General features: G+C 55.8%; 1 protein-coding gene across 1 annotated transcript in view; it reads left to right on the top strand.

Moving 5' to 3' along the window:
* The first annotated feature begins 4,691 nt into the window (after positions 1-4,691).
* SLC6A20 (solute carrier family 6 member 20) overlaps positions 4,692-14,114 on the top strand; it is a 33,532-nt gene continuing 24,109 nt past the window's right edge. Inside the window, exon 1 of the mRNA XM_026500645.4 lies at positions 4,692-4,899. Coding sequence (XP_026356430.3) covers positions 4,779-4,899 — 121 coding nt within the window. The 5' untranslated portion in view covers positions 4,692-4,778. The remainder of the gene's footprint in view (positions 4,900-14,114) is intronic.

Here is a 14,114-nt window from a genome sequence, read left to right as displayed (position 1 = left end):
GCTGGCAACGCGGAGTCCGGGGGCAGAGCCTGGGAGCGCCACTGCAGCTGGGAGAGACTCAGTTCTCCGGGGAGCTCCTGCCCCCTCCACACCACACACATACACACACACACACACACACAAGCCTGTGCAGATATGCACACACACACATGCATGCACACACTCAGCCCTGATGCGGGTGGGGCCCCCACCCAGGCTCTCAGGAGGACCCTTGACAGCACCCCCCTCCCGCCTTCACCCCCAGCAGCTCCTCGTGGCTTCTGTGCTCCCATCTGCGCCATGTGTGTCTCTGTGCTCCCCCAGAGAGCACAAGCAGGTACCTTGGGCAGCAGAGAGGGGGCCCTGTTCTGTACCGAGGTGCCTCCAGTCCCGGAGCCTAGCAGGTTCCTGACACCTGGTAGGTGGACCATACAAACTCGAATGTCCGAAGAAAACTTCTGAAATGTAGTCACCTTGGTTGTCGATGCCATGGAGCGATCATGATGGATTGACCCTGAAGTGCTCATTTATCCGCCGGCCTTTACTGAGACTTAATCTCAGTAACAGGAGCCGGGAGAAGATGAGGAAGACGTGACACCAGGACGCCTTGGGGGTCCGTCAGTGAAGCGTCTGCCTTCGGCTCAGGTCACGATCCCAGGGTCCTGGGATCGAGCCCCCATGGGGCTCCCTGCTCGGTGGGGAGTCTGCTTCTCCCTCTGCCTCTGCCTTCCACTCCCCCTGCTTGTGCTCTTACGGGCTCTCTCCCTCCCTCTCTCTCTCTCTCTGTTAAATAAATAAAATCTTTAAAAAAAAAAAAGTGACACCAGCCATGGAGCAGAGGGGACACATATCTTGCACTCTTCGTGACAAGGCTACCGGACATCGGACAGGACAGCGTTAGAAACTGGATGTGCAGCCCCAGGCTGGGGGGCAGGGAAGAGGGAGCCGCATAGCCTGGCCCCGGGGCGGGCAGGGTGCTGGGCTTCCAAGGAAGGGTAGTATTTCACCTGGGTCAAGAAGAATGGAGAGGCTTCTCCCAGGTCAAGAAGGGAGAAGGTGTTCCTGGCTTAGGGAACAGCCCAGGAGTATAAAATGCACCGTGTTTTCCGGAAGGTGAAAAGTCTAGGTGAGCAAGGGTCAAATTCCTCCTGGCCCAATTTAAAAATAAATTCCTCAGGGCCGAACAGACCAGGCTCAGGAGTTTGGACTTTATCTCGTGGGGAACCAGGGATTGATGGGGGGTTAAGTGGCAGCATTATCTCGAGGGCGAGCACATTAATTATTGAAAGTGGCGTGGCTGGAATTGGTGCGGAAGAGTCTAGAACCCTGGCACGGGGCCATGACCACACCTGAATCAGGACCGCCCTTCCTTTCTCCACCACCTTCCTCCCCACATCAGATAACTGGGGCGGGCTGGCCTTCTGTCCTGATTGACAAGACACCTGATGAGACCAGACGGGCGGGTCGGAGGGGAAGATTTCTTCCATGCTGGCAGTGGGAGCTCCCAGGGAGCACTCAGGGTGGGGCTTCCCTTGGGCACCGGACTGCCCAGACCTGGACTCGCTCCCCTGGCCCCTGCCACACAGAAGTTGCTCCCCCATCCCCGAGGCCCTGTGAGGTGCTGGCCCCAGCTCCCACAGACTCACGAGGGCCGCTGGTACCCCTTCCAGAATCTCATGAGCTGATTGTTAAGGGCAGCCATTATTAAAACTTCAGTTATAGAAACTAACAGGTAAATGGTGTAAAACAGGGGTGATCAATGCCTTCAAACCCCACTACTTCCTAATTATTCACTGCACCTCCCCCATGCTCTCGAGCTGGGTCTATTGCGCGTGTGTAATGGAGACCCAGACCACGGTGCGCTCCCCCGCGTCTCCGCCCCACTCCACGTTCAGTGGCAACCTGCTGGAAACTTGGACTTGGCCACAGGGGGAGCATTAACACCGGCGACATCGCCGAGCACCACGAACCAGAGTTCTGTAGGAGCCCGTGGCTTTAGCATTTGCCACCACTCTCCACCCCCCTGCTTTGCTGGTTCCCCTGGAAGCGCATCCGCCCCTCCCAGGCCTTTATGCCTCCAGCAGCACAACCGGTCTTGTGAGATCAGAGAGAGCTGTCAGGTGGGTGTCAGGAAGGAGTGAGGACCTTACCGGGAGTCCTGAGCAACTGTCCCTGAGGATTTACTTGGTCCTACTGTGCGCTTCCCACAGCCTCCCCCCAGGTCCCCACCCCCCACCCTGATCAGGCTCCTGGGGCGTCTGTCGGTGTGACTGCTGGGACCCGCTGGCCTGACCCCTGGGGGTGGGGAATGGACGAGGGGCACTGCCTTTGTCCCACCAACCACCTGCAAGCAGGTGACTGGCAACCTGCGTCCATCCGGGGTGCCAAGCTCCTGAATGCCACCATGGGGCCAGGAAAACTCATCTACCAGAGTTGTCCGTGAAGAGTTTGTTAAAATCAAGACCGTCCGTTCATCAGGAGACGCCACTGATGGAAAAAAAATACAACTTGCAAACATAATACCTAAAACTGACACGGGGCTCACATCCAGGAGGCATACGGAACTATCTAGGCCACAGGAGGAAGAGACAAGTCAATGACAAGCTGGGAGAAGGACACGCACTTCATGATGGAGGATGTCCTGATGACCCAGTTAGCCTATGGAAAGGAATGCAGCCTCCTTCGTACGCAGGGAAATTAAAATGAAAAGTCACAGTGAACCATCACGACACACCCACTAAGTCAGGTAGCACTTTTAAAACAGAAGGACAGATGTTGGGGACGATACGCAACAACCGAAACTCTCGTGGGAGTGCAAACTGGTACTACCTCTCCGGGCAACAGTTTGGCAATATCTGCTCGCCCTCAACCTCCAGTTCCCAGCCAGCCCGGAGTTCCAGGCGGTGAGTGTCGTCCCTTGGTGGCACTAGAATGTTCATCCCCACCTTATTCACAACTGCCCCAAACTGGAGACAGTACCATGACCTTGGGGCATCGCCTAGAGTCGGTTCACAGCATGGAGAACCATGCAACGAGCGGCGCGCACTGGAGCCCAGTGACTCGCACAAGGACGCCGGGCGCAGAAGAGCACCTGCTGCCCGAGTTCATGCGTGCAGACGTCCAAACAGCAGAAACTAACTTAGAGCCACAGACCCCAGGATGGTGGGTCCCTCTGGGGAGGAGGCAAGCTGTAGGAAAAAACACTCACTAGAATCCCACGGTTGAAAAAGCACAAAGACTCTCCCTTGTTGCATCACGGACTTCGGCTGCGTTGGCTGTGGGAGGTAGAAAGTTCTAGGACAGGCAGCATGTCCGAGGAGTCTCCACCTTCCCCACGGCATCGCCCTTCCTGAGCCACCGGCTGGGCAGGGACTCTGGGGAACCCAGAGGGGTGATTTCATTTTGGCTTCAAGGAAGACATCTCCTGGCAACTCCGCTTTTCGTCTCTTTTTAATTTTATATATGTCTCCAGCATTTTCCCACCAGGCACTGTACCGGGCACTGTTCGGAGTATACCATTATTATTAACTGATTTAGGGGGCTGCCTTTTCCATTCACCCAGACCTCCGGGGACTTATGTCTGTGGCCCCTTTATCGAGCACGTACCACGTGGCAGGTCGTGAGCTAAGTTATCGATTAATTCTCACATGAGCCCTTGGGAGGGGCATATGTTTGTTTCCATTACAGATTAGGCGACAGAGGCTCAGAGAGGCGAAGTGACGTGTCCGAGGTCGCACAGCCCAGTGGCAGAGCTGAGATCCAAAGCCGGCTCCTGCACTTCTCCAAAGCACCAGGCTTAGGTCTAGTGACCACCTTGAACCAAACAACCTGTCCAGACTCCCCTGTAATGAATCAGAATCTTTAGCCCTTAGACCCACTTGAGTATCCCACAGAGGTTGTTCAAAACTGGATTCCTGACCGGCACCCGGCACGACAGAGCCAGACTCCCCGCCCAGCACACAGTAGGCAATTAGGGCCTGTCTGTGGATGGAGGGAAACCTGGCTGCCGGGCTGCTCTTCCTCCAAGAAGTGTGTGTGTGCGCAGGAGCGGGGCACTGGAAAGCCCCTCCCTCCCTCCTTCCTTCCTCCCTTCCTCCCTTCCTTCCATCCTCCCTTCCTTCCAGTATCTGGGCAAATGGCATGTCTCCTCCTCTGGGAAGCCCTCCAGGACCACCCCAGCCTACCTCCACGGTACTGCTCACCCTTTTGCTTTGCCTTAGTTCCCTTCCTCGAGCCTCAGCCTTTTATACGGACTAAAATGAACCACATGAAATTGTCCTTTCTGTTGGTCAACAGTAGTTGAAAATGAGACCTTTTATCCCCGGTCAATTTAAGCCTTTCCCTTCCCGGAGTGTCAGTTCCCGGAAGGGTTGGGGGGTGTGCGTGTGGCTCACAGCTGGTCCCCAGACGAAGCCTAGCACCCAGTAGGCACCCAGGAAACGATGGGTAGGTGGCTGGGAGAACCTGACAGCCCCGAAGAGCCGCGCAGCAGCACACGGGCCCGACGTGCAGCCGGAGAGCCCCCGGCGCCGCCCCGTGCCCCGCCATCCCGGGCGCAATCCCGGGCGCCTGCCCGGCCGCGGCGGCCGGGCGGGGTGGGGCTCGCCGTCATCCATTTACCAGCCTCGCCCCTCCGGCGGGCGCGCGTTAATGAGATTAGCAATTAAAAAGCGAGCGAGCGGCGGCGGCCAAGGCGCGGGGCCACCCCCAGGCCGAGCGGGCGGGACGCGCCGGGCAGCCGCGCTCCGAAACAGCCCCGCGCGGCGCCCGAGGGGGGACCCGGCGCCCAGCTCGCGGCCATGGAGAAGGCGCGGCCGCTGTGGGCCAACCCGCTGCAGTTCGTCTTCGCCTGCATCTCGTACGCCGTGGGCCTGGGCAACGTGTGGCGCTTCCCCTACCTGTGCCAGATGTACGGCGGAGGTGAGTACGGTCCGCGCGGGGGCACCGGGGTCCCCGGGCTGCGAGCGCGAGGGGACTGCTGCTCCGACTCCAGGCCGGTAAACTGAGGCCCGCCGCGAGCGAGCGGCAAGAGAGTGCAGAGCCCGCCGTCTCGGACCCAGCACGTCCCAGTCCCCCAGTCCGCTGCCGAGCTGTTCTGCAAAACCGCGCTCCCGCGCCCCCTGCAACCCCCCACCGCACCCGGGGCTGCCGAGCTCCTCCGCACCCCTGCTCTTTGCACCCCCGCTCTGTGAGCCCCCCGAGGCTCTGGACGGTTTCCCCCACCCCCACCCCGAGCAAGAGTCTGACTTCTAGTGAGTAAAGCTGACATTTAAGTGTAAAAACTGAGCAGGAAATTGGCTTGTTCAACAGAAACTCCTGCGACAGTTTTCAGATCCGGAACGTGTTCCCGGCAGTTCGGTTTGAAGCCGGTTAAAGGATCCTGAGCCAGTTCTTTAAATTTTTTTATTAAAACATTGGTTTGGATTGGGAGCCACGGATAGCAGGAAAAGCAAATCATTCAATTTCTAGTTTTCGTTTTGTTTTGTTTTTTGGTTTTGTTTTGGGGTTTTTTGGTTTGGTTTAAAAATGTTTCCTCTAAAGCGTCAGGGCGCACTCGCTACATAGACCCACCCACGCCCCTGGAATTCCCTTAAGGTCACAGGGAGCTGGGGACATCTCCGTGAGGTGCGGGAGAGCCTGTGTGCAGGCCAGCCTGTGGCTTCGCAGGGCAGTGTGGCGAGAGGGATTGAAGTCTCAGCATTAAACAGAGTTTTCCTCCTTGGTCCCATTTCTAGAATTCTGCCGAGAGGAATTTATCAGAGGTCTGACCGAGGGTGGCGATGGGAGGACGGTGTCAAGCTTTTAATAAGAGTAGAACGTTAGAAACTTCCTGAGCCCTCAGCGAAAGGGATTTTGGTTCAGTTAGTTACAGAACATCCTAGCAATGGTGCTCTTTGCAGCTGCCGAGATGGAGTTTTCAGAAACTTTCATAGTTTTCTCCTGTCATATACTCAGCGGAGGGAGGGGAAGTTTGATTCAAAACTGTATAAAAGGAATGGCCTCAGTTATGTTTAAAAATAGGCCAAGAAAAGAGAATGTGAAAAAAAATACACCAAAATGTCAACAATAGTTATCTCAGGGTGATTTTTCTTTGCCTTGGACTGTGTGTGTCCGTGTGTGTGTGTGTGTGTGTGTGTGTGTGTGTGTATGTGTGTGTGTGTATGTGTGTGTAAGAGAGAGAGAGAGAGAGAGAGATGTCCTCTATAATCGGGAATGTTTTCTCACCATAAAGGACAGTAAAAGGGGCGCCTGGGTGGCTCAGTCCGTTAAGCATCTGCCTTCGGCTCAAGTCATGATCCCAGGCTCCTGGGATCGAGCCCCGTGTGGGGCTCCCTGCTCAGCAGGGAGCCTGCTAGTCCCTTTCCCGTTCCCCCTGCTTGTGCTTTCTCTGTCTCTGTCAAATAAATAAATAGATAAAATCTTTAAAAAATAATAAAGGGGGGCGCCTGAGTGGCACAGCGGTTGAGCGTCTGCCTTCGGCTCAGGGCGTGATCCCGGCGTTATGGGATCGAGCCCCACATCAGGCTCTTCCGCTATGAGCCTGCTTCTTCCTCTCCCACTCCCCCTGACTGTGTTCCCTCTCTCGCTGGCTGTCTCTCTGTCGAATGAATGAATAAAATCTTTAAAAAAAAAAAAATAAAAATAAAAAAAAAAAAAAAATAATAAAGGACAAGTAAAAGATGTTAAACCAAAGTATTAACCAGATTTAACCCATTTAAGAAGGACCAGGACCTAAAGTACTGCTCCCCTTTCCCCTCCCCCTCCCTGCTCAAAAAAAAAAAACTTGACAAAAAGTTAATTCTCTGATTCCTTTTTTTATTTGAAGGGCATTAATACATCATAATTGTGGGAAGGGCATGCATTGCTATGTGTTGTAACAGCTTTATAAATGACTTTTGAAAGAATTGCTTGTCAGGATGAGGTTTCCAGGTCCTTCTGTGCTCAGCACACCTACCTGCGGTATCTTTGTCCTGGCTGCTTGTTTTCCTGCCGTCGGGCCAGGTGAGCCTTGCTGTCACATGACTGTTAATTCCTTGTTTCCAACAACACCATCCCCGGAATAGTCTGCAGGTGACACAGGTTGGAAATAGAATATATGTAAGGAGTTGCTAGGGGAACCGCAGGACCTTCAGGACCCGGAAAAGGAAAGTAGAAATCCTGTGTCTGGTCCAGAGTATACTCGGGCTGGCTGGCTGGGTGGATGCAGAGAGTTGCATGATGGCTTGCGGACGGGCAGACACCAAGGAGAGGCTGGACGGGTGGCTGGCTGGGTCTGGGGCGGGCTAGATGTAGGCTGGGTGGGTGGCACCCTCTTAAGCCTAAGTGTCTACAGAATAAAGACCCAACAGCTTATCCTGGCCCACTGAGGGCTTCATCACCCACCACCTGCTCCTTTTTCCACCCTATTTCCCACCACTCATCTTCCAGCCCCACCAAATGTTCTGGACAGTTCTCTGTCGGCGAATGCCTACTCTCTGCCTCCACATGTTGCACGAGCTGTTTCCTCTCCCTGGGAAGCTGTCGGGAGCCTGGAGCCCTCCTTTCTCTGCCTCCTACCAGCCCCACTGGTGCGGTCAGAGAGGCACCGATGAGTGTCCGTTAGACGGCCGCGCAGGCTCTGTTAGGAAAAGCGCGGGGCACGTGAGGCGGGGATGCTAGTGGTTTTCCCCGAGCCTTTCCCTGTCCAGGGGTGTTGCCTATTAATAAGTGATTTATGTGGCCCGAAACCCAGGCCGTTTGCAGACCCATTCTTTACCTAAAGCTAAAGGATAAACCAAGCACATCAGGAAAGCTTCCAGAGGAGTGTTCCCCTGCTTCCGCACAGCGCTGTGACCCGCTGCCTTGGGCCAACAAAGAGCTTGTTTATAAAGTACCGAGGCAAGCTGTGCCAAAAGACTTCCCAGAATAAAGCGGATTAGGGGTCCACGCGCCCTTCCCCGGGGCTGGGCCTGTGACTGGGGAGGCTTGTGTCCTTCCTGCTATCCAGGCCGGGCCCAGCACGAGGAATGTTAATTCTGCAGATTACGTTTCGGGTATAGCGCGCCGTGGCTGGAGGGAAAAATCAAAGGCCGCCCTGAACCGCTTCTGGAACGAGTCAGCAGGTCTCGGCCACCGCGGCAGCGCCTAAGGCGGTGTTGTTCTGGAAGAAATCCGGGGTGCAGATATGCGCGCACGCCCTTGTAGAAAGAAATGCCCCAGCAACGGCTTCTTATACAAACGTGCTCGAATCATGGAAGAGACGAGGACAAATGGGAACATTTGCGTGGCTGGTGGCAACGTGGATGCTTTTCCTTCTAAGTTTTCTCTCTATTCTATGTGACTGTGAGGAGGAGGAAGTTGGAGGACACCTGCCTGTATTGGTTGGATGACATTCGGTCTGGATGTCCCATGTCCCCTTGAAGCCCCGTCCGCTCCTCTCTGGTGCTTACAGCATCACGCCTCTGACACCTCCAACCGTAACCTCCGACCATAGCCTCCGACCGTAGCCTCCGACCGTAGCCTCCGACCGTAGCCTCCGACCGTAACCTCCGACCGTAGCCTCCAACGGTAACCTCCGACCGTAGCCTCCGACCATAACCTCCGACCGTAGCCTCCGACCGTAGCCTTCTGGGGGAGCCTGAGGGACCGCAGGTCTCTGGCCCCCGACCCCAAGGGATTCTGCCTGAGACACCTGCCGTGAGACAGGGGCAGGATCTGTCTAGCAAGGTCCTAAGTGGTGCCGATGCTGCCGGTCCTTGGAGCACACCTTAGACCGAGGTCAGGGTTGTTCTCATGCCGTCCCCAGGTCACCAGCTGCAGGGAGCCAGGGAGCAGGGTGCTGGGAAAATGTTGAGTAGCTGGCTTTTGCTGGGAGAAATAAGACCTAATTTGTAGCATCCAATGATTATCGCTGTGTAAATACTGCCACCATGGCCGATTTCACACTTGAGTGTCCTGGGACATGTCCAACGTGAGGTCCTGGGATGCGGGGCTGGCAGAGGGGTGCACCACCGGCTCTCTGAGCTGGTCTCAGATGGCCCCACAGGCCACTGCAGCCACGGCCCTCCAGGCCAGCGCCCGGCCTGGGACGGAGCCACAGCGGCTCAGCACACGGACGGACAGGTGGATGGCACCTGCTGCGGCTCATTGTACAGTGTGTGTGTGTGTGTGTTTCTACAATTCTCCTGGGTGGGGCGGAAACCTGAGGTTCAAAGGTTACAGTGCGTGGAGCCCATAAAATTTCCAAAGTCAACTCCAGATGGTGGGTGAGAGCATGTGCTCGGTGAGTCCCTTGAAAAGCCACATCTGGCGCTGCTGCTGCTGGGGCTTCTAGACTCAGTGCGGGGAGCCAGCACGTCTGGGCTCCTAGCGGCGGCTGCTCAACGTCCTCCTCCCAGCACCCCTGCAGTCGGTCCTGTCCGCCCCACTCAGAGATGGGAGACAAGTCCAGAGAAGACAAGGGGGCTCCTGGAAGCAGAGCTGGGGCTCAGCCCTGCTGTCCCCAGACACCCTGGTGTCGGGGTTCCCTGTTCTGATAAAGGCAAGACAGAAGTGACCGCTGCAGAGGCCCGGGCCTCCTCCCAGGTCTGGACTTGCCCTGGCTCAGGGCCCTTCCCCACACAGTTTGCTGAGACACTGAAGCACAGCTTCCTTGCACACCAGAGGGGCCGGCCAAGCACCTGCTGTCTGCCATGTCCACCCAGGAGAAGCACCTTCGCTTGCAGGCCAGCCATCCCTTCGCTCCTCCCTTCCCCCAAATGTCTGGTGCCCCTCTCTGCGGGGGGTACCCATGATCCTCGCCCTCTCCAGGACACGTCCTCGTCCCTAAGTTAAAAGTGGCTCTAAAGCCATGTCTCACCGTGCACAGCACCGTGCACTCTGACGCGGCTCACCCCCATCCCCCACAGTGGGGAGGACCACCTGCCAGTGGAGAAGCCTCTATCCCATCTGCATGTTAGCATCCGCCAGGAGCTGGGCGACACGCTGACCTCTGGGTCCCAGCCCCACATCCTGACGGAGCTGGTCTCACGCGTGGCCGGACCAGTAGGCGTTTTAAAGCTCCCGGGGGGTCCTGCTGTGCACCGGGATGAGAACCACTGTCACAGGTCCTTTCCCAAACAGGCACGAGCGCAGAAAATGAAACAGTCAACAGTACAAACCTCTTAGGAGTTTAATTTCAGCCCCTCAACAAGCGTGGATTGAGGATGTGCTGCTGGCCAGGGACAAAGACAGCCATCGCCCTTGAGGGTGCGACACCAGGACAAAGTCCCTTCCGCTCGGAGGCGCAAGAGCGTCCACAGAGGGCTGTTCGGGAGGCTGGACTGGAGTGATTCAAGAGGAAAGGCTAACGGCCCGAGAGAACCCAGGAAGGCTTCCGGCGGTGGTGGCATTCTGTCTAGGCCTGGACAGATAAGTGTGAGCTCAGCAGGTAGACGGAGGGACAAAATCATTCCGGGCAGAAGAAACCATGTGTGAAAAAGACGCAGAAGGGTGTGCATCTGAGGGGAGGGGCTGGAAATGCTCCGTGGCCAGGAGGTCTGGGGTGGGGGCAGGGCCACGGCGGGAGGGCATGTGAGGAAGGGTCCAGCATGAATGCAAAATGAAGGGCCTTGACTAACGGGCCGGCAAGACGGAACTTCACTCGGGCAGCAAGGCCAGGATATCAAGCAGGGAAGCGGTGCCGTCGGAGCTCACAGAGCCGGTGCCAAGACGGACGCCAGGACCGCGTTCGCCAGGGCGGCTGGTGAAGTGATGCTGCTGGCGGAGGGGCTGGGCCAGGAGGGGAGGGGGCCGGTGGGATGGGCATCTACGAGTTCTGGACCAAGGCACCAGGCAGGGGAAGCGGGACTTTCATTCTTCTTACTTGTATCTCTGTTCTTTGTTTCCAGAAGTTGACCAGAGTTGACTCCAAATAACAAACATTTTGGGGAAAGCCAAGATGGGAGGGGGAGAAGGAGGAAGAGGGAGGCGGTGGGATGGGGTGCTGCCGAGACTGGTCCTCGGACTGGCAGCTTCCGCATCACCTGGGAACTTGGGGCCTGTACCCCTTAAACACACAAACACACACGCACACACACACCCCAAAAAGAAAAAAAGTCAGGTTAAAAAGCCCCTATGTGGTTTTGTAGAGACGAAGGTGTGGCGCTGGAAAGAGCATGAGTTCGAAAGCCCGAGCAGACTTTCCCCTGCATCTGATTGTTCGGGCTCTTTGTGGGTCTCGAAGGACAGAGCGAGATTTGCAGAGATAAATTCCATACAGAGAGGAATTTCTCTTGCAGGACTTCTTGGCTCTAGCAAACAGCTATGGGACTGACGGCGATCATTAGAAAAATACGTAGCAACGTGCCCTAGAATGACACATCCGTGCGTGTATGTTGGGGGAGGTCACGACGTAATAATACATGCTCAGGGTAGAAAATTTGGAAAATAGAGAAATATAAAAAGCAATAAAATACCAAATCACCCCAATTCCAGTATCCAAAAAGTCATGACTATTCCTTTTTTTTTTTTTCCCCGAAACAACTAGAGGATATTTTGTATGTGATTTCGTGTCTTGCTGATTTTACTTTTCCTGCAACAATCCACGATCGTTTCCAAAATCATTTAATATTCTTTGAAGCTGGGGACTGACACAGCTCTCCAGACTCCATTTGCAGAGATAGCCCATTCTCCAGGGCGGGACTCGAACTCACACACCTGGCGGGCTGTGCGTCTAGGTAATAAGTACGTTCTCATCAGTGTTGCCTCGGGCTAGTATGGCTCCTGGCCTGCAGGGTGCAGACCCTTCCCCATGTTCCCTGCTGATGACAAACATCTCGAGCCAGCTGTCGACCCCCTGGAGCATGCACCAGAGCTCCTTCTGAGAAGTCAGTCCTTTTTGCAGATATTAGCCCACTCGTCCTTGTGAATGGGCTGCTGGGGCTGCCTGATGGGCCGGCTGACAAGGTGAAACCCTCAAGGGTGAAACCCTCACTTCCCTGGCAAGAGGGTCCAGGCGTCCCCCCTGCCGGAAAAGGCTGCTCTGTCCCTGGGTCCTCTCCTCCCCCCTTTCTTGCAACATGACGCTCTGCGGGTCCAGGTTGGTCAGCGGCAGACAGGGCTGAATGACCCGAGTGTTCGGCAGGGGAATCCTGCCGGTGGGGACACTCAGAAGGGCGCCTCCAGGGAGCCCACCGCGTTGCCTCCCTGCTTCTTTTGCTTACAAAACTTTTTAAAAAATGTTTACGTGGGACTAGTGAGCCCTTTCAGTGACACGGCCAGGGAAGCATCTGGTAGAATTTGTTGTTGCAGCTGCTGTGTCCACAGCCTTCTCTCCTGCTTGGTTCTTTCTAGAGACACAGGAGACACAGGCTTGCCGTCCGTGCCTCGACTCCTGTCATTTCTGCTTTATCCTCTTCCCCTGGGCTATGGGGTAATTTTTTTTACTTTTTACTTATAGCCTCCATTGGCTTTAAATTCATCTGCCATATTTTTTTTTGTCTTCATAAAATCTTTTTCCTCCTTAAATTGTCCTTTCTTCCTCATTGCCTGGTGCTGTTCCTTAAACACAGTGTCCTGTTGACTCTTAGAGACCAGGTGCTAGAAGCTTGCTACCAATTTCTTCTGCTTCTCACAGCAAATTGATTTGGGAGAAAGACATTTGCTCAAGATGCCTTGAAGGGGCCCTCGTGTCTTGATCAGCTCTATTATCCGAGGGCCAAAGACGGCCTTCTGAGGGCTCATCCTTTCTGAGGGAGGTGCAGGCCAATATAGACTCGCCCAAGGTCCCTATTACCTAACGCAGCCACAAATGAAGCAAGAGTTCAAAGGAACCTTCTGTGAAATGTTATGGTTTTAACACGACGGTTTTAGCAACCATGATGCTTTCCCAGACCTCTGTCGTCGGCCTCTGGTAAGAGCTTCACAGATTGCCCACCCACGTAGAACCACCACCAAAACCGCTTACCATCAAGCAGTCACTCAGCAAACACTCCCTGAGCCGGCACCGACTCCGTATCGGGCCCTGTGGTGGGAACTGGAGATCCAGGCAGACCCCATCTCTGCACTTGGGAGCTGTTGAGGGAAGTAGGGTGGACAGAGCAGTAGACTGTGAGTAGGGGCTGTGAGGGGGGCACCCCAACTTAGCTTTGGGTGATCTGGAGAGTTTGCTAGAGGAAGCCATGTGCGTGGAAGGTCCAGTGAGCCTGAAGGATTCTGTCCCGCACCCACCAAGTAGCCACCGTGCTCTGCGCTCTGCCCAGCTCTGTCCCGAGCAGACGAGCGAGCGAGAGCATCCGATGTAAGGGGAGACAGGCGGCACGGAAACAGCTAAGATGACAGCATCATTTCACACGGGTAACTGCTCGGAAGGAAGGTCCAGCGGGGTGAGAAGTTGCAGGGTCACTCTGGCGTGGGGGCCGCGGTCACTAAGGCAGACCAGGAGGCAGGCTCGGCAGAGAAATGAGAGAAGGGAGAAAGCGTTCCAGGCAGAGGAAACAGCGAGGGCAAGTGTGCGGAGGCCGGACCAGAGGGCAGGGCCCCGGGGCTGCAGTGGCGCGAGGGAGGAGAGGGGAGCTCTGTGTCTCAGAGTCTCAGAGGCCACAGGAGGGAGTGGGGGTGCTATTCTAGGTGTGAGGAGAGCCAAAGAGGCTTTGACCAGGTGTGGGGGGTATGGGGGAGGCAGAGAGTGACACAGTCAGACCATCAGCTGTCGGGGGGCAGCGGTGGCGTGGACGGACGCCAGGAAGACCAGCCCCAAGCATAATGGTGGGCACTGGGGAGGCGGCAGTAAGTAAGAGTTCTCCGGGCTCAGAGCTGTCTTTCCAACCTTGGAATGGAAGTGTCCTCTGTGACTGTAAGCATCCTCCTGGCCCAGGGTCGTGCGGACGCACCCAGGCCTGCGCCACCCGCGCTCCCGGACCCATCTCGGCACCCCAGAGCGCTCTGGAACCTAAGGACTTAGAAAGAATGATGGAATTAGAGGGTCACCTGTCGGCAGCCAGCACGACGGTGTTTCTGTCCCACAAGAGTCCTCAGGGGCTGCTGAATCTAGCAGGCGGAGGTTTGATGGGAAACAGGAAGGCAACCCCGGCTCAAAATATCCCAGCAAAGTCACAGCATCGTTTCCAAGGGCCAGACCCGGAACTTTCCGCAGAGAAACCTGGTAGAGAGCCCAC

This window comes from Ursus arctos, unplaced genomic scaffold, assembly GCF_023065955.2.
Source record: "Ursus arctos isolate Adak ecotype North America unplaced genomic scaffold, UrsArc2.0 scaffold_14, whole genome shotgun sequence".
NCBI classification, from domain to species: Eukaryota; Metazoa; Chordata; class Mammalia; order Carnivora; family Ursidae; genus Ursus; species Ursus arctos.
This window is presented reverse-complemented; position numbering and strand designations above follow the sequence as displayed.